The 27,586-nt window shown below is 44.2% G+C and overlaps 1 protein-coding gene across 1 annotated transcript in view; it reads left to right on the plus strand.

Moving 5' to 3' along the window:
- The window catches only part of dcps (decapping enzyme, scavenger), a 69,467-nt gene that overhangs the window by 1,352 nt on the left and 40,529 nt on the right, over window positions 1–27,586 (plus strand). The window contains exon 2 of the mRNA XM_041174494.1: window positions 2,823–2,991. Within this exon, the coding sequence (XP_041030428.1) occupies window positions 2,823–2,991 (169 nt within the window). The remainder of the gene's footprint in view (window positions 1–2,822; window positions 2,992–27,586) is intronic.

Here is a 27,586-nt window from a genome sequence, read left to right on the forward strand (position 1 = left end):
GTATGTTCCTTCACTGTACTTGAACCATTTATTCATTACGGGTAGCCCATTGTTCTGCTGCATTTTTTTGCCAGGTCTGTTCCCTTGTTGAAATTGAATCTACTTGGTTAAATATTTTTACTCTAACCTTACGACACTGTTCCCCACAGACACTTGATACTCTTGACTCATCTCATTTCCCAGAACCAGATCCTGTAATACTTCCTTCCTCATTGGGTTGGAAAAGTACTGATCAAGAGATTTCTCCTGGAAGTACATCAAAAACTCTTCACTCTCTCTGCCCTTTACACTGTTACTATCCCCGTCTATATTAGGATAAATAAAGTCTCTCTCTCTTACTCGCTTGCTCTCTCGTGCTTTCACTTTTGCTCTCCAGCACTGGAGATGCACTACTTAATTGACACTACCGCCCATCCTCCTTTATTTCTTTCCCTATCTTTCCTGAATGCCTTGTAATATTTAGAGTAGCCCAACCCTATACTTTTTTGATGCCACAACATCATATCACCATCTGGTTATATACATCTGCACCTCACCAACCATATTGGCTACGCTTTGTGCATTTGCATTTCACCTTGGTCTTGACCCCACCTGATAACTTACTATTTCTTACTCTGATGCTCTCTGCCTCTCTCAATACTTTGTGCACCTTGTTTCTCTCTATAAACGCTACATTCTGGCTCCCATCTCCCTGTTGGGAGGGAAACAGAGTTAAAGTTTGTGTCGAGCCTGACTCGCTTTGGAACAGCTCTAGACACATCATTTGTTTCTTTGTTTGTCCCACAATCTTTAGCCAGAAGTGCTGAGTAGATGATCCATCTCGGCCTACTCCAGAGGTCCCCAGCATCATAGATGGCAGTCTTCAGCCAATTCGATTCACTCCATGTGATATCAAGAAATGACTGAAGGCACTGGATACCGCAAAGGTTTTGGACCATACAATATTCTGGCAATAGTACTCAAGACTTATACTCCAAAACTTGCCACACCACTAGCCAAGCTGTTCCAGGACAGCTACAAAACTGACATCTACCTGGCTATGTGGAAAGTTGCCCAGGTGTGTCCTGTATACAAAAAGCAGGACAAATCCAACCTGGCAAATAACCACCCCATTAGTCTACTCTCGATCATCAGTAAACTATTGAAAAGGGTCATCAACAGTGCTATCAAGCGGCACTTGCTTAGCAATAACCTGCTCACTGACGCCCAGTTTGGGTTCCGCAGGGCCACTCGGCTCCTGACCTCATTACAGCCTTGGCTCAAACATGGACCAAAGAGCTGAATTCTAGAGGTGAGGTGAGAGTGCTCTTGACTTCAAAGCAGCATTTAACTTAGTGTGGCATCAAGGTGCCCTAGCAAAACTGGAGTCAATTGGAAAACTCTCTGTTGGTTGGAGTAATACCTAGCACAAAGGAAGATGGTTGTGGTTGTTGGAGGTCAGTCATTTCAGCTGCGGGACATCACTGCAGGAGTTCCTCAGGATAGTGTCCTGGGCCCAACCATCTTCAGCTGCTTCATCAATGACCTTCCTTCCATCATAAGGTCAGAAGTGGGGATGTTCGCTGATGATTGCACAATGTTCAGCACCATTCACAACTCCTCAGATCCTGAAGCAGTCCATGTCCAAATGCAGCAAGACCTGGACAATATTCAGGCTTCGGCTGACAAGTGACAAGTAACATTTGTGCCACATGAGTGTCAGGCAATGACCATTTCCAACAAGAGAGAATCCAACCATCACCCCTTGATGTTCAATTGCATTACGATCACTGAATCCCCCACTATCAACATCCTGGGGGTTACCATTGACCAGAAACTGAACTGGACTAGCCATTATAAATACTGTGGCTGCAAGAGCAGGTCAGAGGCTAGGAATCATGCGACCAAGTAACTCACCTCCTGACTCCCCAAAGCCCGTCCACCATCCACAAGGCACAAGTCAGGAGTGTGATGGAACATCCCCCACTTGCCTGGATGAGTGCAGCTCCCACAACACCGAAGAAGCTGGATAGCGTCCAGGACAAAGCAGCCCACTTGATTGGCACCACATCCACAACCATTTTCTCCCTCCACCACCACTGCACAGCAGCAGCAGTGTGTACCATCTACAAGAGGCACTGCAGGAATTCACCAAGGCTCCTTAGACAGCACCTTCCGAACCCACAACAACTACCACCTAGAAGGACAAGGGCAACAGATAGATGGGAACACCACCACCTGGAAGCTCCTCTCTAAGTCACTCACCATCCTGACTTGGAAATATATCACCATTCCTTAACTGTCGCTGGGTCAAAATCCTGGAACTCCCTCTCTAACAGCACTGTGGGTGTACCTACACCACATGGACTGCAGCGGTTCAAGAAGGCAGCTCACCAGCACCTTCTCAAGGGCAGCTAAGAATGGGCAATAAATGCTGGCCTAGCCGTGAATGAATAAAAAAAAATTGTCCCTTTGGCCTTGCACCACCTTGTCATTTAATCTCTGCTGTTTTTCACCCAATCACATACCTTTCCTGCTGTTCATTTTCCCACCATTTCCAACCGCCCACCTTTCATTTCCTTAAAACCAATTACATATCAAACTTTTTCCAGTTCTGATGAAAGGTCATCGACCTGAAATAATTAACTCACTTTCTCAAATTACCAATGCTGCCAGATCTGCTATTTCCAGCATTTTCTGTTATTCCAGATTTCCATGTAATGATGGATTAGCAGAGGATTACTTGCGGTCAGATTGAATTCATTAGAGCAGACACATTCCACTGCACTCTGTGGTGGTGGTTGAGTGCTTTGATTTGGTAAACGATTTGTTTAATGTGGCAGGTTGGAGAGGACTGCGGAGAAACCCAGGATGCCGTGGTCATTCTAGAGAAGACACCTTTCTGTGAGGAAACTCTACCACAGCTTCTCAACAAGGACGCAGATCTCCGCCTTCAGATGAGGAATGACATCTACAGCACACACCACCTCTACCCCCTTCCAGCTTTCAATGGTACGATGCAGTCCAGCCCAGCCCTGCTGTCCATACGCAATTGGTCAGCATCAAACTGGGCTGCAGCTTACTTTAGAACTTCAGTTACAGTTTTAATGGTTTCTAAATTCAGTGGTTTCCTTAGTACTTGACTGAAGTGCAAATGGGTGTGAAACTTTCATACTTGTCCACCTAAAACTTCTTTCAAGCACCTGGCGAGAGTTTCAATAGCAACAACTGTATTAATCCGCATTTTTAATGTAATGAAACCTCCCAAGGTGCTTCACAGGATCGTAAAACACACCAGATCACACAAGGGAGATATTAGGTCAGATGAGCAAAAGCTTGGCCAAAGAGGTAGGTTTTAGAGAGTGTCTTAAAGGAAGAGAGAGAGGTGGAGAGATGTAGTGAGGGAATGCCATAGCTTTCAGCCTCAGCAGCTAAAGGCACGGCCACCAGTGCTGGAACAGTTAGAATCAGGGATGCACAAGAGGCCATAATTAAAGAGCACATATATCTTGGAGGGTTGTGGGCTGGAGGAGATTACAGATATAGGGAGGGGTGAGGCCATGGAGGGATTTGAAAACAAGGATGAGGATTGTAAAATTATGATGTTGCTCGCCTAGGAGCCAATGTAGGTCAGCAAGCACAAGAGTGGTAGGGGAACTGGTCTTGCTACGAGTTAAGACATGGGTAGCAGAGATTTGGATGACCTCAAGTTTATGGAGGGTAGATTGCAGAAAACCAGCTGGAATTGCGCTGAGCAGTCAAGTTTAGAGGTAATGAAGGCAGGAGTGAGGGATCAGCAGCAGATGAGCTGAGACAAGGAGAAGTCGTGTGATGTTACAGAAGTTGAAATCGGCGGTCTTAGTGATGGCATGAATATGAGGCTGGGAAATCATCTCGGGATCAAATATGACCAATGTTGCCAAAAGACTGGCTTATCCCAGACTGTTGCCAGTGAGAGGGACACAGTCGGTAGCTAGTGTAGTGGTTTATCACTGAAGTACAGTACTGATGGATCAGATCTGTCACTGTATGATAATGGGATATTGAAATTGTTGGTGCCGATCCCACACGGTATAACACTGGAGTACAGAACTGGTATGTACAGGTTGGTCACTGTATAATATTGGGGTACAGTACTTCTGGGTACAGATCTGTCTTTGTATAATACTGGGGTATAGGAATGGTTACTGCAGATCTCACAAGATATAAGGGGCTACAGTACTGGTGGGTACACGTTTGTCTATATGTAGCAATGGGCTACAGCACTGGTAGGTGCACTTCTGTCACTATAACAATGGAGTACAGTACTGCTGAGTACAGATCTGTGTCACAGGGCCATCACTTCCAAACTCAAGGGTGTCGCATTGCGGGAGGGGAGGGGGTGGGGGGGCGGCATCCCAAAGATGCGCTGTGGAACACACACCCCCCCACCCCCACACTACCCTCCCACAACTCCCTCAAGAAAATTCCCAGGTAAGGATTGCAAGGCAAGTGAAAACTTCCTATGGGCAATTGCCCTGCACCGGGAACCATCTGAAAATGACATTTAAATCGCAAACATCGGATGATTCTGACTGTCTTACGTCAGTAGTTACCCCAAAAAGGTTAGAAGAATTAAAACCACTTCTAGCTTCTGGGTTACTATAGCACTGACACACCGCAGCCCAACATCCTGAACCTCCAGATGACTCCTCCATCTGCCCCCTGACAAACCCCACCCTGCCCCCACGGGGTACCTTACACCCTGCCACGCACCCCACCACCACCACCACCACCAGGCCCTACTCTCATTCCCTCCTCCCCTCCCCTGCCACTATCAAGCCCTACTCTCACCTCAAACCACCCCCTCCAACCCACAGCCAGGCCTGGCTTTTGCCCCAGCCCCCAGCCTCACCACCACCCTTCCCAAGGCTCGATGCGACTTGATACTTGACCCAAACCTGCCCTCCACCCCCACCCAAAGCTCGACTCGATTGCGCACCCCTCCCCGCCCTCACCTCCCAAAGGCCCACTGACCACCCCCAAAGGGCCCAGCCCAACCTGACAATGTTCCCCTCTCCCAAAGGTGGGATGTGCGTCCATGCCCCAACCCCATCCCCAAGGCTCAACCCAATTCCCCAGCCGCCCAGGCCTTACCCCACTGCCCCCTCACAAGGCTTTACCCGACCATCCCACTCCCAGTCCTAACCACTTGCACTTACCTTCTCCCTGGCTTGTCAAAGACCTTTTAAACCTGGCTGGACCTGGTTTATGGCAGTGTATGTAGCGGTTCAAGAACACAGCTCACCACCACCTTCTCTAGGGCAACCAGGGATGGGCAATAAATGCTGACCCAGCCAGCGAAGCCCACATCCCATGAATGAATAAAAAAAAAGATGGCATGGCTCCCTTACCTGCGACTCTACAATCCCCAACACTAGGTCCTAGGGACGCACCTCAGTACCCAGATCATGCCTGGCCTGAGTCGGTGGGATTTGAACCTGAGTCCCAGAGCATTACCCTGGGCCTCTAGAATACCGGTCCTGTGATAATAACATGATGCCACCACCTTCCCTCACCTGACTGATAAATCTGAACAACAAGACCTGTGAGTACAAGCAACTTCTGACATCTGTACGTTAAGGGGAACTTGGATTTAAACTTTATATTTGCCACTCGAGGCTGCATGTGACATGAACTATGTTAACATAAGAGTCCATTTCTCATGTCTGATGTTGTGACAAAGTTAAATATTGAATTGCGTTGTCTTGTGTTAGCCAGTTCCTATGACTGATTGGCATCAGCTATACCTCAGATGGAGCACCTTTGCCTCTGAGTTTCAAGCCCCAATCCAAATTTGAGCACAAAAATCAAGGATGGCACCATAGTGCGGTACTCAAGGAGTTAGAAATTCCACCTTTTGGATAAAACATGAAAACATAGTTTGTTCAGCAGGTGTAAAAACACAGTATTTGAAGAAGAGTAGGGAAGTTCTCTCTGGTGTCCTGGTAGGTATTGATCCCTCAAGCAATATCACTGAAACAGATTGTTGTGTCATCATAACATTGCTGTTAAATGTTGGCTGCTGAATCAGAATTTTTGCACAGCACATTCTATCGATTGGAGCTTAGTGTTTAATTAATATCCTTAACTTTATAATCTATGTCTTGCATTTCCAGTTACTAAGCTTTTGACAAGTTTTAGTGCATTTTTAAACATTGTTTTGAAGGAAATGGCAGTAAAAAGGCTGGCATTGAGCCATAGCAGGACACTTGAATAAAAATTATTTACCTCTTTATAATGTCACATTATTCTATTTTGGCAACTGAACCGGTGATAAATTTCACAGTTTTGAAGTCTGTTTCCTGTTTACCTTTGAAATGGATCCGGAGGAAACCACCCCACAAAGACCAAACAGGACATTGCATTATCTCTTATGAGTTAAGCAGTGAGAATGTGTCAAGAAGATGTAATAATTCTCATAATGTTATTGGAATTTATTGTAAAATAGATTAATAGTGGTGTGTGTGTGTATGAAAGCGACTTAATTGAATTAGTCTGGGAGCTTTGATCTAAGAAGAGAGGTTTGAAATGTTAATTGGTTAAACATAGGGAAGTTTAGAAACAGAGGTATCAAGGAAACATTTGCATTTTGAAATGAACCAGGCTAGATTGTTTTCAAAGGAGGGGTGAAATGTATCACCTAGCCGGGTGAAGTTTAGAAATAGCAGGCAGAATTTTCCCCCTGTTGGGGGGGAAGTTGCTGGGCTGGCAAGTGCGGGGTGCTTCTAATCAGCATCCCCGATCGGAGGCGCTGCGCCATTTAACATGGGTGGGCAAATTAAGGCCCACACAGCGTGACGTCCGCAGGGAAATGCTATGCGCTCCCTGTGCAGGTGGGGGGGATCCCCTAAAATCGAGAGTGCGCTCTTTCACACATGCGCACGAAAGAGCACACTCGTCTCCCTGAGGCTAAGTGCTGTAGGAACAGAAGTAGGCCATTCAGCCCATTGACTCTGCCCTACCATTCAATTAGATCATGGCTGACCTGATAATCCTCAACTCCACCTTCCTGCCTTTTACCCATAACCTTTGATTCTCTTACAGATTAAAAATCTGTCTATCTCAGCCTTGAATATACTTAACGACCCAGCCTCTACGGACCTCTGTGGAAATGAACTCCACACATTAACTACTCCCTGAGAGTAGAAATCCCTCCTCATCTATGTCTTAAATGGGTAACCCCTTACTCTGAGATTTTGCCCTCTGGTCCTAGACTCTCCTCCAAGGAGAAACAACCTCTCAGCATCTACCCTGTCAAGCCCCCTAAGAATCTTATATGTTTCAATAAGGTCGCCTCAATTCTTCTATACTCCAATGAGTACAGGCCCAATCTACTCAACCGCTCCTCATAAGAAGATCCCTCCATCCCTGGGATCAACCTAGTGTACCTTCTCTGGACTGCCTCCAATGCCAGGATATCTTTCCTTAGATGAGGGAACCAAAACTGTTCACAGTATTCTAGGTGCGGTCTAACTAATGCCTTGTATAGTTTTAGCAAGACTTCCCTATTTTTATACTCCATTCCCTTTGAAATAAAAGCCAAAATTCCATTTGCCTTTCCTATTACCTGTTGAACTTGTATGCAAACTTTTTGGCATTCATGCACAAGGACCCTCAAATCCTTCTGTGCTGCAACTTTTTGCGGTCTTTCCCCATTTAGGTAAGATTCAGCTCTTCTATTCTTCCTGCCAAAGTGCAGAACCTCACATTTTCCCACATTATATTCCATCTGCCAAGTTTTTCCCCACTCACTTAACCTGTCTATATCCCTCTGTAGACTCTTTGTGTCATCCTCACTACTTGTCTTCCCACCTATTTTTGTGTCATCTGAAAACTTGGTGATAGTACATTCATTTCCCAATCCAAGTCATTAATATTTTTGTAAATAATTGTGGCCCCAGCACTGATCTCTGTGACCATCCTGAAAATGCCCCCCACTGTATCCCAACTCTCTGTCTTCTATTAGTTAGCCAATCCTCTATCAATGTTAATATACTACTCCTAACACCATGGGCTCTTATCTTATTAAGTAGCCTTATGTGCAGTACCTTATCAAACGCCTTTTGGAAATTCAAATATATTACATCTACTGGTTCCCCTTTATCTATCCTGATTGTTACCTCCTCAGAGAATTATAATAAATTTATCAGGCATGATTTCCCCTTCATGAAGCCATGCTAACTCTGCCTGATTATATTATGCATTTCTAAATGCTCTGCTACTACATCCTTTATAGTAGATTCTAACATTTTCCTAATGACTTTGGAAGGAGTAATTTGACAAGGATGTATTCAATGAATGGCATAACGCTAGGAAGTTCTGAACAAAGGGACCTTGACGTGTGTGTCCATAGATCTCTGAAGGCGGAGGGGCATGTCAGTGGGGTGGTGAAAAAGGCATATGGGACACTTGCCTTTATCAGTAGAGGCATAGATTACAAAAGTAGGGAGGTCATGTTGGAGTTGTATTGAACCTTGGTGAGGCCACAGCTGGAGTACTGTGTGTAGTTCTGGTCGCCACATTATAGGAAGGACGTGATTGCACTGGAGGGGGTGCAGAGGAGATTCACCAGGATGTTACCTGGGATGAAACATTTTAAGTTATGAAGAGGTTGGATAGAGAGGTTGGGTTGTTTTCGTTGGAGTAGACAAGACTGAGGGGCGACCTGATCGAGGTGTACAAGATTATGAGGGGCATGGACAGGGTGGATAGGGAGCAGCTGTTACCTAGTTGAAGGGTCAGCGATGATGGAACACAAGTTCAAGGTGAGGGGCAGGAGGTTTAGGGGGGATGTGAGGAAAAACTTTTTTGTCCAGAGGGTGGTGACAGTCTGGAATGCACTGCCTGGGAGGGTGGTGGAGGTGGGTTGCCTCACGTCCTTTAAAAAGCACCTGAATGAGCACTTGGCATATCATAACATTCAAGGCTATGGGCCAGGTGCTGGTAAATGGGATTAGGTAGGTAGGTCAGGTGTTTCTCACGTGTCGGTGCAGACTTGATGGGCCGATGCCCCATCTTCTGCACTGTGAGATTCTGTTAATGACACATGTTAAGCTAACTGGTCTACGTGTTTTTTGTCTCCCTCCCTCTTTGAATAAGGGTGTTACATTGGCAGTTTTACAATTTCTGGGACTTTTCTAGAATCTAAGGATTCTTGGAAGATTACTACCAGTGCATCCACTATCTCCACAGCTACTTCCTTTAGTATCCAAGGATGCAACCCATTAGTTTCCCTAGTACTTTTTCTCTAGTGATAGTTATTATATTTATTTCCTCACCCCCTTTGCCCCTTGATTATTTAGTATTTTTGGAATGCTATTAATGTCTTCCACTGTGAAGACTGATGCAAAGTATTTATTCAACTCCTCTGCCATTTCCTGGTTCCCCATTATTATTTCCCCAGCCTCATGTTCTAAGGGACCTATGTCCACTTTGGTCTCTCTCTTCCTTTTTATATATTTAAAAAAGCTCTTGCTGTCCATTTTTATATTACTTGCTAGTTTACTTCAAAGTTTATTTTCTCCCTTTATTATTTTTTTGTTCATCTTCTGTTGGTTTTAAAACTTTCCCAATCCTCTGGCTTACCGCTAATCTTTGCCACATTGTATGTTTTTCCTTTCAATTTGATGCACTCCTTAACTTCCTTGGTTAACTATGGTTGGTTTATCCCCTTCCTAGAATCCTTCTTCCTCACTGGGATATATCTTTGTTGTGAGTCATGAACTATTTTCTTAAATGTATGCCATTGTTCATCAAACGTCTTTTCTGCTAAACTGCTTTCTCAGTCCATTCCAGCCATCTCTGTGCTTATTCCTTTGTAATTACTCTTATTTAAGTTTAGCACAGTTGTTTCTGACCCAAGTTTTTCACTCTCAAACTGAATGCTAAATTCTATTACCATGTTATGGTCACTGTTTTACAGGGCACCTTTTACTCTGAGATCATTTATTAAACCTGCCTCATTACACATTACCAGATCCGAAACAGCCTGATCCCTGGTTGGATTTACAACATATTGTTCTAGGAAACTGTCCCGAATATACGATATGAATTCTTGTTTGCGGCTACCTCTGCCAATTTGACTTTCCCAATCCATATGAAGATTAAAGTCACCCATGATTAATATACTGCCTTCTTTATATGCCCTCATTATGTCCTGATTTATTTTCTGTCCTACAGCATAGCTACTGTTAGGGGGCATATAGACTACTTCCACCAGTGTTGTCTTCCCCTTGTTATTTCTTACCTCCACCCATATAGATTTAGCATCTTCCAATCCAAGGTCATTTCTTGCTATCGTACTTTTCCCATCTCGTACTAACAAGGCTACCCCACCACCCTTTGCTTCTTGACTGTTCTTTCGAAAATCGCATACCCCTGAATATTTAGTTCCCAGCTTTGATCTTCTTGTAACCATGTCTCCATAATAGTTGAAGGACCATACCCATTAACCTCTATTTAATCTCTATTTGTGCTGTTAATTCATGTATTTTGTTCCGAATACTACGTGCATTTAAGAGCCATTAATTTTGCCTTTTTATAATTTTTTTCCACTTTGACCCTATTTGCTGCTTTTTTTTATGTTTGGACACTGTCCCTTCCTGTCACACTCTGGGTATCTTTGCCTAAAAAAGCTGCCCTGCAAAGGCTGCCATATCTTTTTGCTTTGTAAGCCTACACATCCCATTTCCAGAGCCTCCCCCATTTAGTTTAAAACCCTCTCCGCAGCCCTAGTCATTCGATTCGCCAGGTCACTGGTCCCAGCACAGTTCAAGTGAAGCCTGTCTCACCGGAACAGTTCCCTTCTACTCCAGTACTGGTGCCAGTGCCCCATTAACTGAAACCCATTCCTCCTACACCAATCGTTGAGTCACGCATTTAACTCCTTGACTTTATTTACCCTATGCCACTTTGCCTTGGCTCAGGTAGTAATCCTGAGGTTATTACCTTGGAGGTTCTGCTTTTTAATTTAGCTCCTAACTGTTCAAATTCTTTCAGTAGAACCTTCTTTCTAGTCCTATCAATGTCATTGGTACCAACGTGGATGACAACAACTGGATCCCCTCCCTCCCACTCCAAGTTCCTCTCCAGCCTTGAGGAGCTGTCTTTAACCCTGACACCAGGCAGGCAACACAGCCTTGGGACTCATGCTTATGGCTGCAGAGAACAGTATCTATCCCCCTAATTATACTGTCCCCTACCACTACTACGTTCCTATTTCTTCCTCCTACTTGAATGGCTCCCTGTACCACAGGGCCGTGGTTAGTTCGCTCATCCTCCCTGCACTCCCTTTTCTCGTCCACACAGCTTGCAAGAACCTTGTAACTGTTGGACAATTGCAGGGGCTGAGGCTCCTTGAACGCTACCCCCTGGGTCCCCATACTTGCCTCACCTGAAGTCACACCCTCCTGTCCCTGATCACAGACCAAATTTGAATTACCTAATCCGAGGGGTATGACCCCCCCCCCCCCCCGGAGCAAAGTGTCCAGGGAACTTTCCCCCTTCCCGATGTGGCGCAATGTCTGCAGCTTGGACTCCAGCTCCTCAACTCAGGTCCAAAGTTCCTCAAGCTGCAAACTTACTACAGGTGTGTTCGCTTTGGATCACCTTGGTGACTAGCAGATCCCACATGCTGCAGCAGCAACACATCACCTGTCCTGCTATCGCTAACTTATTTAATTTATTGATTAATCACTCTAGGTATCCCTGCTCTTTACACTTCATTGTAATTTTTTTTACACCAGTGTCAATCTTATACTTGTAAAGTTACTTTTATGAAAGAAAATATAGAGACTAAATAGAGACTATAGACCTTAATTTTACTTCTAAGACTAGAAATACTCACCAATCCAACTCGCCAATCAGCTGTTCTCTCCACTCTTTTTAAATGAAATCTCTCCGTTCTTCGTTTAAAATGAAGCCTCCAAATTCCCCCACCCCCACCCCGCACAGTTTTAAAATGAATTCTCCACATTCACCCCATTCTTTGGTTAAAATGAATTCTCCACATTCACCCCGCTCGGTTCTTAAAATGAACTCTCCACACTCACTATGCTTGGTTTTCAAAATGAAAATTTCTTGGTTCTCAAGAATTCTCTTTTCCAAGACTTAACCCATAAATGACCTTTCCTCGATGGAATAAATGAGTGCAGGTTTCCTGTGCCTTAGGCACTGGACCTTACAAGTGTGAGAAAGCCTTCAGTATCTATGCCTCAAGCTGCTGTCTTCAAAGGACTGAAGTTAAGAAAACTCACTTGGAATTCAACTTGTTCAAGGTATCATGTTTATTTGCCTGGGTCTTTTAATATCTATATGTGCCTCACTGTTTCCTTAACAAAAATGTGAGTTGGAGTTAGATTGATTAGGGGATTTAGAAGTTATCATAGTAGTATTTTGCAGACCTTTGTATGTATTTAAACCATTTCTCTTCTTAATAAATGTTTAATTTAGTTTTATAAAAAACCTATAAGACTTGGTGGTCTTATTGAATTCTGAATTCTTACTGAATTCGAGGCATGCATCTCGAAATTTATACAAATTGAAAATTAGTTGTGACAGTTGTTTCAAGTTTCCCTCTGGGATTTGAACAACTCAGCATTTACCATCTGCTATGTCATAACAGGATGATAGTAATAGATTTCAGTATGATGTAAGTAGACTGGTGAAATTCAGATGATGGCAGAAATTTAACACGGAGAAGCACAAAGCAGTTATTTTTTTTACACTAGTGTCAATCTTATACTTGTAAAGTTATTTTTATGAAAGAAAATATAGAGACTAAATACAAACTATAGACCATCATTTTACTTCAAAGACTAGAAATGCTCACCAATCCAACTCACCAATCAGCTGTTCTCCCTGCTCTTTTTAAAAGAAATCTCCCCGTTCTTTGTTTAAAATGAAGCCCCGACACTCTCCCCTCCCCTCCCCCCTCCCCCCCACCTCCTCCCTCATGCGGTTTTAAAATGAATTCTCCACACAAAAATGAGGAAATGCAATATAGACTAAATGGTCACAATCTTAAAGTGGGTTCAGGAACAGAGAGACATGGGAATGTCAAAAATGTATGGCATAAAGTTTATGGTCTTTCACCCCACTGTGTCTGTACCAACCAAAATGAGCAATCCTGCCTAATCCCTCTTTCTAGATCTTGGTCCATAGTCTTGTAACTTATAGCAATTCGACTACATATAAATGCAATGAGAGCTCCTGCCTCTAACACCCTTTTAGGGAGTGCATTCCGCCCCCACTGCCCTTTGGGCAAGAAGATTTCTCCTCAACTCTCCTATTATCCTTCTGCCAATTACTTTACATCCATGCACTGTGGTTATTGATTTCTCTTTTAAGGTAAATAAGTTCTTCCTATGCACTTTATAGGCCCCTGAAAATTTTGAAATTTCAAATCAATTAAATCTTTCCTCATCTTCTTCTGTTCCAAAGAAAATAACTCCAGCCTACCCAACCTTTCCTCATAGCTAAAATTCTCCATTCTTGACAACAGTCATCTCCTCTGTAGTCCTTATAGTGCAATCATGTCCTTCCTGTAAATGGAGTGACCAGAATTGTACACAATACTCTCATTGTGGCCAAACTAGTGTTTTACCACAATTCTAGCAGAACATTCCTGCTGCTCTATTCTATGCCTTGTCAAATAAAGGAAAGCATCCTGTATACCCTATTTACCTGTCCTGCTACCTTCATGGATCTGTGGACATGCTCTCTTAACGTCCCTCTGTTCTTCTTCACATCTCAGTTCTTCAGGTGCCATGTTTTACAACTTTGGCAATCGTGGCTATCCAACTTTCATGGTCCCTGATAGCAACCAACATTTTGGTGGTGTTCTCACATCTTGTGCCTGTTCTGCTTCTTAGGCTGTTAGTGTATTCCTCCTTTGTCTCCCTTTTGCTCTGCTACCCTCAATTTTATCAATCACTACCAGATGTTCTAGTTTCTCTCTCCTAAGTACATGTCGAAGGAAATTGTAGCTGTGTCTTGGTGATCATCTGTGGAAGTTCTTCTTGTGTGCCTGTTTTCCTCAAAGCTTCCACATTAGTTCGGTGTGTTGTCCAACTAACTCTCATTGTACATCTCAGAAACCATGGGCAGAATTTTTTGCCTGTCAGGCGGGCAGGCCTGACCCAATCTCCAGCGGGCGGGGAGCCGATTCCTGCCGGAGAAGCGGGCTCCGCTGCCATTTTACGTGGGCGGGCCAATTAAGGCCCACCCAGCGTGACGTCCGGTGGGAAGCGCTATGCGCTCCCTGTGCGGGTGGGGGTGATTTCCCAAAAGCGAGAGTGTGCTCTTTCGCGCATGCGCACGATAGCCTCAGGGAGATGTGTGCTCTAAGTGCTGCCTCAGGGAGATCGCTTACACTCTGAAAAATGTCAAAAATAGAAAAAAAAATTCCCTAACATGTGCCCCTCATGTGACAATTTCATAATTTACATACTAACTTTATTAAAATGTTTAAAACCCTGCATGAAACCTCATCCCGCTGCTGGATGAGGTTTCATGTTTTTTCTATTGCCCGCCAGGGCTCCTGGCCTGCCTGCCAACCTTAAGGTCGGACAGGCAGGTCCTTTAATTGTTTAAATGATCCTGTCAATGGCCTCAATTGGCCATTGACAGGTCGGTGGGCGCACAGCTGATTTGGCTGTGCCACCGCCTTCCTGAAAATTTAAATGCAGCGGGATGATGTTGGGGGTTCCACCCGACATCATCGTGCGTCGTTTTACGCATTGGTAAGCGGGCCCCGCCCCCTGCTCGCCGACGGCAAAATTGTGCCCCATACCTGTATTGCCTTTTATCTTCCATTGTCTTGCTCATTTTCCAACTTTTGGCATTTAAGTTATCTCTTTCTGCTTTCCATAGTGGTGGTCCTATTATTTAGGTAGCCTAATAAAGTCTAGTAGCAAAAGTGATCAAGATATCAGAAAGTGAATAACACTTGCTCTCCTCAGTATCCTGCCAGTTATTTTCTAGTCATTTGCTTTGGTTACCCTTCCCAGTGTGGCTTCTGACCATCCGGGGGGACTGTGGACATGGTCTTTGTGGCTAGACAGATCCAGGGAAAATGTCGGGAACAAAATCAAGAATTGTTCCTCGCCTTCGTTGACCTGACCGAGGTTTGATTCTTTAAATTGTGAAGCTCTTATGGATCGTCTTCCAATGCTTTGGTTACCCGTTGAAGTTTGTTACTGACCTGAGACTCTTGCATGACAACATAACTGCCACAGCCCTGAGTGGAGGATCTGAAACTGACACCTTGCACATCCGGACTGGGATCAGACAAGGTTGTGTGACCGCCCCCACCTTCTTCACCATTTACCTGACCGTCATCGTTGACCTTACCTGAGATTACCTACCACCTGGTGTCAGCATTCAGTATCGTCTGGACAGGAAGGTCTTCAACCTTGGTCACTTCCAGGCAAAAACAAAACTCATCACCATGGATATCCACGACCTTCAGTTTGTGGATGACTGCTGTGTGGTGGCTCACTCTGTACAGGACAGACAAAGGACACTTGACCTCTTCAGCACCTCGTATAAAAGGCTTAGCGCGTCCTTAAACATTGCCAAGACAAAGGTCCTTTACCAACCTTCCCCGGGCCAGTTGAACATCCCCCATGCCATCCACGTAGATGGGGTGGCTCTGGAGTTTGTGCGGCACTTTCTTTATCTCTGCAGCCACCTCTCCCAAGGGACTGCCATCGCTGAGGAAGTCCAATAGTGAGTCAACTCTGCCAGCGCTGCCTTCTTCAAGCTGCAACAATATGTCTTTGACAACAGGGATCATTGCAAGCTAACAAAGGTTTTGTTTTATAAAGCTGTTGTGTTAACCACCCTCCTCTGCAGTGGAATGTAGACTGTCTACCAACGCAACATTAAGATCCTTGAGAGCTTCCATCAGTGGTGCTTGCGTTGAATCCTGGGGAACAAATGGGAGGACCGCCAGACTAATGCGAGTGTCCTCCCTGAAGCTGCGTCTATCAGCATTGAAGGCTTGCTCCTGTGGAACCAACTCTGATGAATGGTCCATTGCATCTGGATGCCTGAAAACCATCTTCCTCGGCAGGCTCTCTTCTCGCAACTCTCCATTGGCCAAGGCTCAAAGGGTGGCCAGAGGAAAAGATATAAGGATACGCTCGAGGTCACCCTAAAGCATGGAAGCATTGACACCACTGACTGGGAGGAGAATGCTGCCAATCGCTTAGCATGGCACAACCTGGTCCATCAAGGCACAAGCCACTTTGAGGCTCAGTGACTCGACAGCGAGGCAGAATGGCTGCGGCAAAGGAAGGTGAGGGAAGTTAACCGGGGTCTGCGGTTTCCACTCCCCTGCACATAATGTGCCCCCACTGTGGATGAACATGTGGATCCAGAATTGGTTCCCTCAGCCATCTGAAGTCCCACCAAGCCTGACAGATGTCATCCTCGATTCCAAGGGACTATGACAACCTTACACTTTTCCAGATTGAATTCCATTTGTCACTTTTCTGCCCACCTGACCAGTCCATTGACACCTTCCCCTGCAGTCTACAACTTTCTTTGTCACCATCAACCACATAACCAATTTTTGTATCATCTGCAAACTTCTTAATTCTGCCCCCTACACTTAAATCTAACTCATCGATGTATTGGATGGAAAAGCAAAGGACCTAGTAGTGAGCCCAGCAGAATCTCACAGAAAAGAGCCTTCTAATCATCTGTCGACCATTATCCTTTGCCTCTTGCCACTAGGCCAATTTTTTGGATTCAATTTGCCATATTTCCTTGGGTGCCTTGTCAAGAGACTTGCTAAAATTCATCTGGACTACATCAAATGTGCTGCCTTCATCAAAAAATTCAATCAAGTTATTCAGACATGGCTTAATAAATCTATGCCAACAGCCCTTGATTAATCTGTGTCTTTTTAAATAATGATTTATACTGTCTCAGAATTTTTTCCAATAATTTGCCCACCACTGAGGCTAGGCTGACCAGCCTGTAATTAATTACTCAGTCTGCCCCTTCTTCCCTTTTCCAACAGTGGTCCTAAGCTAATAGTTCACTGGTACCACACCTGTAGCCAGAGAGGATTGGAAAATGATGGTCAGAGCCTCTGCATATTCCTTCCTTACTTCCTTTAGCAGCATGGCATACATTTCATCTGGTCCTGGTGAGTTATCCCCTTTAAAAGATTTCCTGTTTCACTATATTTATGCTATCTAATAGTTCACACACCACCTCCTCAACTACAATGTCTAACATCAAAATGCTCTCCCACTAATACCCCTTCCACTTGCCCAACTTTGTTTCCTAAAATTAAATACAGAACTGCCCATTCTCTTGAGCTTGTTGAATGCTGGCAAAAAACCATTCTCCTGAATGCATTTTAAGAATTCTGTGCCCTGTATACTCTCTTCACTGATTTTATCACAGTTAATATTCAGGAAGTTGAAATCCCCTTTTACTACCTTACTTTTCCTACACTTCTCAGAAATTTGCCTGTGTATTATTCTGTCTCCCTCTGACTGTTTGGGGGTCTGTAATACACTGAGTAGTGTGATTGCCCATTTTTGTTCCTCCGTTCAATCTGTGTCTCCCCATTAAATGATCCTTTGACCATACCATCCCTCCTTACAGTTGGGATTGTTTGTTTAACCAACATTGCAAGCCCTCGCATCCTTCCTGTTTTAAACTCCCTTTCTATCTTGTCTGAAAATCCTGTAGCTGGGAATGTTGAGCAACCATCCCTGCCTTCCTTTTAAGCCATGGCTATGATATCATACTTCCAAGTGTCTATCTATGCCCTCTACTCGTCTGCCTTATTCTCACCTTTGAAGTATATATCATTAGCCGCTGAATTTTCTTTGTTGAACTATTTTCTAGCCCTTGTTTCCTGCGCCTTCCATCTTTACTTTCTAATTTTCTGCCTTCCATTTCCAGTTTTGCTTCTAACCCTTCTGAATATACATGCTCCTTAGAGCAGCAAAGATCAAGAGGATATATGATAGAGATGTTTAAAATCATGAAGTGCTTTGATAGAGTAAATGAGATGAAACTGTTTTCATTGGCAGCAGGGTTCATAACCAGACAGCATAGATTTAAAGTAATTGATTAAGAAAAAAACATGAATTATTTTTATGCAGTCAGGTTCCTGTTCCTCTGCCAAACTGGTTTAAATCCTCTCCAACAGGACTAGCAAGTGGACTTGTGGAAGGCCTTCCCACCCCAACTTCAATTTAGGCAACTGATGCCCACTTAAGCACTTCATCCCTCCGTCTCTGGTATTTACCCAGTGGCAGGCGGGAAACTTATCATGCGGGAAGCATGATAAGCAAAGCCTGTCGAGGTTGCTTCTGGGGATGGGGGTTTGCACGTTTTAAAGCCATTCGTTGCTTGATCAAGGGACTTGGCATCAGGAAGGACCCCCGCCCCTGCCAGCCCCTGCTGCCGACTCCCCACTCCTCCGCCATCATGCCTTCACTTACCTGAGCCTGGTCCCTCAGCAATCCTGGGCCTCGGGTGTGTGCATTGCCTTCAGCATCCACCGCTCCCACTGGCACTGCCTAACAATGCACAGCTGCTGGCCTCTGATGGGTCCTTGATCCCAGGGAAGGCCCAGTTAAGTGCCTAATTTGTATTTAATTCCTGAAAGGAGGTGGTGTGGGGCTTTTGCCGGCTCTCCAGCTGATGGGCAAGACCTTGGTTGCCTCCGTTAAATGCTGCCCTTCAGCCCTGAGAGACTGGGGTTTTTCTCTTTAGGGCAGGAAAGGTCAAGGGGTGATTTGCTTTGATAGAGTAAATGAGGAGAAGCTGTTTTCAGTGGCAAATGGGTTCGTAACCAGATAGCACATAAAAGGTGAATGTGAAGAATTATTTTTATGCATTGAGTTGTTATAATCTGTAATTCATTGCCTGAGAGCATATTCAATAATAATTTTCAAAGGGAATTGGAGATGTACTTGAAGGGGATAATTTTACAGGGAAAGAGTGGGAGAGTGGAATTAATTGAATGGATTTTTGCAGAGCTAGCACAGGAGTGTATGGCCAAGTGGCCTCTTGCGCCGAATCGTTTTAGGATTCTGTATTACTCAAAAGAGTCTTTTCCTTGGGCAGAATTTTACGACAGCAGGATTTTACGTTCCCACTGTTGTCAATGGGGTTTATAATGGCCTGCCGCATTTTACACCGGAACGGGGCTGTAAAATTCCACCCCTTGTCACAAGGTGTTACCATTGTCAAACATGCACCTCATCACAACCACCAGGTGGTGGTATTCAGACACTCAGGCAAGTTTACTGCTGGCTCAAAGTGTGCTCAGTGGCTGCAATATAACGGTAATTACCATGTGGATGATCACTGGTGCCAGATTCTGTGGCATGTCACCTCACTGGTAAAGAAAGAATTGGCTTTAATGTAAATCTTAAGTAAAGCCAACAGTTTATCAAAATAAGAATGTGTAGGAAAATACAAATTGGCCCCTCTCCTGTAGATTTAATTAATATTTGGCTTTAATTATTAAGTTCAAACAGGCACAAAATAACATCTTTGCTTTTCTTCCAATTTATGACCCCAGACAAACTCATTTTTAGGGTGTGGTAGGCAAGTAATACTTATATTTACATAGCACATCATTGAGTTGAATAGCCTCTTAAGATTTTTGTTTATTCTTTCATGGGAAGTCAGTGTCACTGACAAGGTTAGCATTTGTTTCCCATCCGTGAGAAGGAGGTGGTGAGCCACATTCTTGACCTCCTGCAGTCCATGTGGTGGAGGTACACTCAAAATGCTGTTAGGAAGTTCCAGGATTTTGACTGAATGACAGTGAAGGAACGGTGATATAGTTCCAAATCAGATGGTGTGTGGCTTGGAGGGGAACTTGAAGGTGATGATGTTCCCGTGCATCTGATGCCCTTGTCCTTCTAGGTGGTAAAGGCCATGGGTTTGGAAGGTATTGTCGAAGGAGCCTTGGTGAGTTACTGCAGTACATCTTGCAAATGGTACGCACTGTTGCCACTGTGTGCCGGTCGTGGAGGGAGTGAATGTTTTAAATGGTGGATGGGGTGCCTTTCAAGCATACTGCTTTGCCCTGGATGTGTTGAATTTCTTGAGTCTTGTTGGAGCTGCACTCATCCAGGCAAGTGGAGAGTATTCCATCATACTCCTAACTTATGACTTGTGGGTGGTAGACAGGATTTGGGGTGTTAGAAAGTGATTAATCACTGAAGAATTCCCAGCCCCTGACCTGCTCTTGCAGCCCAGTATTTATATGGCTGGATGGGTCATGTTTCTGGTTATGGTAACCCCAAGGATGTTGATGGTGGGAGATCCAGTAATGGTAATACCATTGAATGTCATGGGGAGATGGTTAAATCCTGTCTTGTTGGAGATAGTCATTGCCTGCTGCTTGTGCAGCACAAATGTTTCTTGCCACTTATCAGGCTATGCCCGAATGTTGTCCAGGACTTGCTGCAAGTGGTATCTCAGGAGTCGTGAATGGTATTGAAAACTCTGCCATCTTCAGTGAACATTCCCACTTCTCATCTTATGTTGGAGGGAAGTTTTGATGAAGCAGCTGAAGATTGTTGGGTCTAGGACACTACTCTGAGGGACTCCTGCTACTCCTGGGGCTGAGATGATTGGACTCCAACAAACACAACCATCTTCCTTTATGTTAGTTATGACTCCAACCAGTCGAGAGTTTTCCCATTGACTTCAATTTTGCTAGGGCTCCTTGATGCCACACTCACAAATGCTGCCTGATGTCAAGAGCAGTCAGTCTTACCTCACCTCTTCAGTTCAGCTCTTTTTTCCATTTGGTTTGGACCAATGCTGTAATAAGATTAGCAGCTAAGTGTCCCTGGTGGAACCCAAACTGAGCATCACTGAGCAGATCATTGCTCAGTAAGTGCCTCTTGATAGTACTGTTGACGACGCTTTCGATCATTTTGCAGATGGTTGAGAGTAGACTGATGGGCAGTAGTTGGCTGGGTTGGATTTGTTCGGCATTTTGTGACAGGACATACTTGGGCAATGTTCCACATTGTCAGGTAGATGCTAGTGTTGTAGCTGTACTGGAACAACTTGGGTGGGGCATGGCTAGTTTTGCAGCACAATTCTTCAGTACTACAGCTAGGATGTTGTCAGGGCCCATAGCCTTTTCAGTATCCAGTGCCATCAGTTGTTCCTTGATATCTCATGGAGTGAATTGAATTGATTGAAGATTGGCATCTGTGATGTTGGGGACCTCTGGAAGAGGCTGAGATGGATCATCAACTTGGCATTTCTGGCTGAAGGTAGTTCCAAATGCTTCAGCCTTTTGAACTGATAGGCTGAATTCCCTCCATATTGAGAATGGGGATATTTATGGAGCCTCCTCCTTGGGTTAATTATTTAATTGTCCACCACCGTTCAAAACTGGATGTAGATGGATTGCAGAGCTTAAATCTGTGGGATTCCTAAAATAGTAAATTAATTAAACAGGCTTTCAGAAGCTAGATTCAGACAGCATAAAAACAAGCCCTCTACAGTGCTGCTTTTGTCTGCACTGGAGTGCTGCTATGGACTGCATTAGTGTGCTTCAGTTGCAATTTGGTGAGAGAAGGAAGGAGGTGATCCTTTCATTTTCCACCTTTCCTCAGTAAGAAGAGTGGCAGCCTTGGTAAGTATGGTCTTGGTAAGTATTTCTTTTGTCCTTAATATTCAATAAACTAGAGGACGTAAAAGTAAAGGAAGTAATTTAAGGGTAAGTCATGGCAGGACAGCTTGGCCAAGTGGAAATCTCCTTTGCGATGGGGGAAAGTCAGGGACACGTCCAGGGCGACCATGTGTGCAGAAAATGGCTCCAGCTGCAGCTACTCCGAGATCCATGTTTCGGAGCTGGAGCTGCACCTGGAGCCACTGTGGAGCATCCGTAAGGATGCAATCTTTGTGGATAGCACGTACAGTGAGGTGGTCACACCGCAGGAAACGACTGCCCAGGCAGAAAGGGAATGGGTGACCGCCAGACAGAGTAAAAGCACTAGGCAGGTAGTGCAGGAGTCCTCTGGGTTCATCTCCCTCTCCAATAGATTTTCTGTTTTGGATACTGCTGGGGACCTACTTACCAAGACTGCCGCTCTTCTTACTGAGGAAGGTGGAAAATAAAAGGATCACCTCCTTCCTTCTCTCACCAAACTGCAACTGAAGCACACTAATGCAGTCCATAGCAGCACTCCAGTGCAGACAAAAGCAGCACTGTAGATGGCTTGTTTTTATGCTGTCTGAATCTAGCTTCTGAAAGCTTGTTTAAGCCAGTTAACTAATTTACCATCATAGGAATCCCACAGATTTAAGCTCTGCAGTCCATCTACGTCCAGTTTTGAACAATTAAATAATTAACCCGAGGAGGAGGCTCCATAAATATCCCCATTCTCAATGAGGAGGGAACTCAGCCTACCAGCTCAAAAGGCTGAAGCATTTGGAACCATCTTTCTCAGGGCACTACAGCAGAAGTCAGATCTATGGCACCATGAATGGCTCAGCTGCACAGAGTGGGGGGGAAAAGAGTGGGAGAGCAATAGTGATAGGGGATTATCAATAGGGATAGGGGATTGTATCATAAAGGGGAACAGATAGATATTTCTGCGGCTGCAGATGTGACACTGGATGGTGTCCAGGATGGTATGTTGCCTCCCTGGTTCCAGAGTCAAGGATGTCACTGAGCAGCTGCAGGACATTCTGAAATGGGAGGGTGAACAGCCAGAGGTTGTGGTCCACATCGGTACCAACCACATAGATAAAATGAGGGCTGAGGTCCTGAAAGCAGAATATAGAGAGCTAGGAAATAAATTAAAATGCAGGACCTCAGAGGTAGTAATCTCAGGATTACTCCCAATGCCACGTGCTAGCAAGATCAGGAATAGGAGGATAGACCAAATGAATGCCTGGCTGGAGAGATAGCGTTGGAGGGAGGAATTTTGATTTCCAAGGCATTGGAACTGATTCTGGGATAGATGGGACCTATACAAATTGGACAGGGTGCACCCCTGCAGGACTGGGACCAATATCCCCGTAGGGGTATTCACTAGTACTGTGGGGGAGATTGGCAAGGGAGGATGGGGACCTGAGCGGGGAGACACCAGAGAGGGAAACAAAGATAGGAATAAAAGACAAAAAAATAGAAAACAAAAGTGGAAGGCAGAGGAAACAAGGGCTGGCAGCAAATAGGGCCATAGTACAAAAAAATTGTAAGAATGTTAAAAAGACAAGTCTAAAGGCACTGTATCTGAATGCACAGAGCATTCGCAATAAGATAGATGAATTAGCCGGATAAATAAATGTAAACAGGTATGATATGATTGCGATTATGGAGACATGGCTGCAGAGTGACCAAGGCTGGGAACTGAATATCCAAGGGTACTTGATATTTCGGATAAACAAGCAAAAAGGAAAAGGAGGTGATGTGGCGTTGTTGGTTGAGGATGAAATCAGTGCAATAGTGAGAGAGGATATTGGCTCAGAAAATCTAGATGTAGAATCAATCTGGGTGCAGCTAAGGAGCAACAAAGAGCGGAAAACATTAGTGGAAGTTGTCTATAGGCCTCCAAGCAGTAGTGATAAGGTAGGGGATGGTATTAAAACAGGAAATTAGAGACGCATGTAACAAGGGCGCTACAGTAATCTACATCTAGGCAAGACAAACAAGCAATAATACTGTGGTGAATGAATTCCTGCGATGGTTTTTTTAGACCAGTATGTCAGGGAACCGACTAGGGAACAGGCTATCCTAGATTTGGTTTTGTGCAATGAGAAGGGTTTAATTAATAATCTTGTTGTGCAACGTCCTCTGTGGAACAGTGACATAACATGATAGAATTCTTTGTTAGGATGGAAAGTGAAGTAGACCAATCTGAAACTAGGATCCTAAATCTTAACAAAGGAAACTACAAAGGTATGAGGTGTGAGTTGGCTAAGATAGATTGAGGAACTTCATTAAAAGGCATGACTGTGGATAGACAATGGCTAATATTTAAGGAACGAATGTATGCATTGCAAGTTATACATTCCTTTCTGGCACAAAAACACAACAGGAACAGTGGCTCAACCATAGCTAACAAAAGAAATTAATAGTATTAGATCCAGAGGAGTCATATAAAGTTGCTAGAAGTAGTAAGCCTGAGGATTGGAAGCAGTTTAGAATTCAGCAAAGGAGGACCAAGAGATTGATTAAGAGGAGAAAAATAGAGTATGAGAGTAAACTTGCAAGGAACATAAAAGCAGACTGTAAAAGCTTCTATAAGTATGTAAAAAGAAAAAGATTAGTGAAGACAAATGTAGGTCCCTTACAGTCTAAAATGGGAGAATTTATAATAGAAAACAAAGAAATAGCAGAGCAATTAAACAACTACTCTAGTTCTGTCTTCACAGAAGAATACATGAATAACGTCCCCAAAATATTAGGGAACCAAGGATGGAGTGAGAAGGAGGAATTGAAGGGAATTAATATTACTAAAACAATAGTGCTGGAGAAATTAATGGAATAAAAAGTACCTGGATCTGCACCTAAAGTGCTGTAAGCTGCAGGGCTAGGGTTCAGATGCAGGAAGGTGGCATTAGAAAGGGCACCTGGGTGTCTCGGGCTGGCTTGGCAAGATGGGCTGAATGGCCTCCTTCTGTGCTGTAACTTTTCTATGGTTCTAACTAAAAGCCAATAAATCCCCAGGGCCCGATAATCTACATCCCAGGGTACTAAAGGAGGTGGCCATAGAAATAGTGGATGTGTCGGTTGTTCATCTTCCAAAATTCCGTAGATCCTGGAACAGTCCCAGCAGATCGGAGGGAGGCAAATGTAACCCCATTATTTGAAAAAGGATGGAAGGAGAAAACACCAAATTACGACTGGTTAACCTGACATCAATGGTTGGAAAAATGCTAGAGTCTTTTATAAAGGATGTGATAACAGGACACTTCGAACATATCAGCGGGATTAGACAAAGTCAACATGGATTTATGAAAGGGAAATCATGTTTGACAAACCTACTGGAGTTTTTTTGAGGACATAACTAGCAGAATAGATAGGGGAGAACCAATGGATATGGTGTATTTGGTTTTTCAGAAAGCTTTTGATAAAGTCCCACAAAAGAGGTTAGTGTGAATATTAAAGCACATGGGATTGGTGGTAATATATTGGCATGGATTGAGAATTGGTTGGCACTCAGGAAACAGAGCTGTAATAAATGGGTCTTTTTTGGAGGGCAGGCAGTGACTAGTGTATTGCAGAGATTAGTGCTTGGGCCTCAGCTATTTACAATACATATCAATGATTTGGTTGTGGGAACCAAATATAATATTTCCAAGTTTGCTGACAACATGAGGCTTGGTGGGAATGTGGTGATGAGGAAGGTGTTAAGAGGCCTCAAGGAGATTTAGACAGGTTGAGTGAGACGGCAAATATATGGCAGATGCAGTATAATGTGGATAAGTGTGAAGTTATCCACTTTGGTAGGAAAAACAGAATGGCAAACTATTATTTAAATGGTTTAGATTAGGAAATGTTGATATATAAAGGGACCTGGGTGTACACCAGTCACTGAAAGCAAACATGCAGGTGCAGCAAGCAGTCAAGAAGGCAAACGTTGGCCTTCATTGCAAGAGCACAGGAGCAAGTCTTACTGCAGCTGTACAGTGCTTTGCTGAGACCACACCTGGGGCAGAAACTTCCCCCTGTCTTGGGGGGCTGTGGGCACGAACCCAAGCAGTGCCTCTGATCGGGACTGCGCCGCCATTTTATGTGGGCAAGCCATCCAGAAGCATGTGCGTGAAAGAGCGCAGAAATCTCCCGGAGACAGCTCCATGCCTCAGGGGGATTAAGTTCAGAGTGTAAGTTTTTATTAAAGTCAGAAAAAAATTACTTAGACATGTCCCCTCATGTGACAGTGTCAGATGAGCTGGGATATGTTTATCAAATATTTGAAAATTCCTTAATTAATATACCCTTCATGAAACCTCATCCCTGCCGTGTATGAGGTTTCATGAAAAATGTGAAGGCTGCCTACCTTAAGTTGGATGGGCAACTCAGGTTATTGTTTTAATTGATATCTAAATGGTCTTTGACAGTTCAGCAGGTGCGCAGCTGGGTCGGCTGTGCATCCGCCGAACTGAGAATCTAAATGACGTGGGGATGTGCGCCCGATGTCCCCTGCGTCATTTTACACATCGGTGAGCGGGCCCCTGCTCGCCAACCCAAAAATTCTTCCCCTGGAGTATTGTGCGCAGTTTTGGTCTCCTTGCCTAAGAAAGGATATTCTTACCATAGAGTGTAGCGAAGGTTCACCAGACTGATTCCTGAGATGGCAGGATTGAGGAGAGATTGGGCTGACTAGGCCTGCATTCACTGGAGCTTAGAAGAATGAGATGAGATCTCATTGAAACATATAAAATTCTGATAGGGCTGCACAGTCTGGATCCATATTTCCTCTGGCTGGTGGGGTCTAGAACAAGGAGTCACAGTCTCAGGATACAGGGTAGACCATTTAGGACTGAGATGAGGAGAAACCTCTTTACTCAGAGGGTGGTGAACCTATGGAATTCTCTACCACAGAGGCTGTGGAGGCCAGTTCACTGAATATATTTAAGTAGGAAATAGATAGATTTCTAGCTTCCAAAGGTGTCAAGGGGTATGGGGAAAGAGCGGGCAAGTGATAAATAACCTAGAATTGACCAATAACCATGAAATTGCTGCCGTTCTCTCTAGTATTTCTATTACTTGGACTTGTGATATCTGAGGAGTTAAGGAAGTCAGCTATGACTCAGCTGGTCACCCCTGATCAGGAAGGATTGTGGCTTCAAGTTTCCCTTCAGCAACTTGAACATGATCCAGGCTGTTACTCCAATCCAGTGCTGAAAGAACATTGCACTGTTAGAGGTGCTGCCTTTTAGAAGAGATGTTAACCTGAGGTTTGCATCTACCCTATCGGTTGGGCCTAAAATATCCTGTGGCAGTGTTTTGAAAAGAAGAGCGGGAGACTTGTCCCCAGTTTCCAAGAGAATATTTGTCTCAACCAGCATCACTAAAACAGACGATTTGGTCAATATGCATTGTTAGTTTGCAAGATTTGGAACTTTGCTGTGTATAAACATTTCCTATATTACAATAGTGACTACACTTCAAAAACAATTATTCGGCTGTAAGTCACTTTTAGATGCCCTGAAGTTGTGAAAGTCAATATGTGAACACAACTTCTTCCTTTGTATTGTAAGATCACTGAGATAAGCTATATGGTTGTTTTTGAAGTACTCTTTAAACAGAAAAAAATCAACACGAAAGACTCAAAGTTGTGCCAGCAAGTACAGGTGAAAATCTGTGGGCTGTGCTATACTCACAAATAAAGTGATCACAAACACTATTGCAAAAGCTGAAGTCTTTGACACACTCGGAGATGGCTGAAAATCTCCACAAGTGTCCTCAAAGTCTCCAAGGAGGGTTTAGAACCAAATGCTGTGTGGGTTGGAATTGATAAAAGTGATCACTTGCATGTCTGCACTGGATGAGATTATTGCCTGTGCATACGATTATGATGTAAGCAACTCTCACTGGCTT

This window comes from Carcharodon carcharias, chromosome 25 (assembly GCF_017639515.1).
Source record: "Carcharodon carcharias isolate sCarCar2 chromosome 25, sCarCar2.pri, whole genome shotgun sequence".
NCBI classification, from domain to species: domain Eukaryota; kingdom Metazoa; phylum Chordata; class Chondrichthyes; order Lamniformes; family Lamnidae; genus Carcharodon; species Carcharodon carcharias.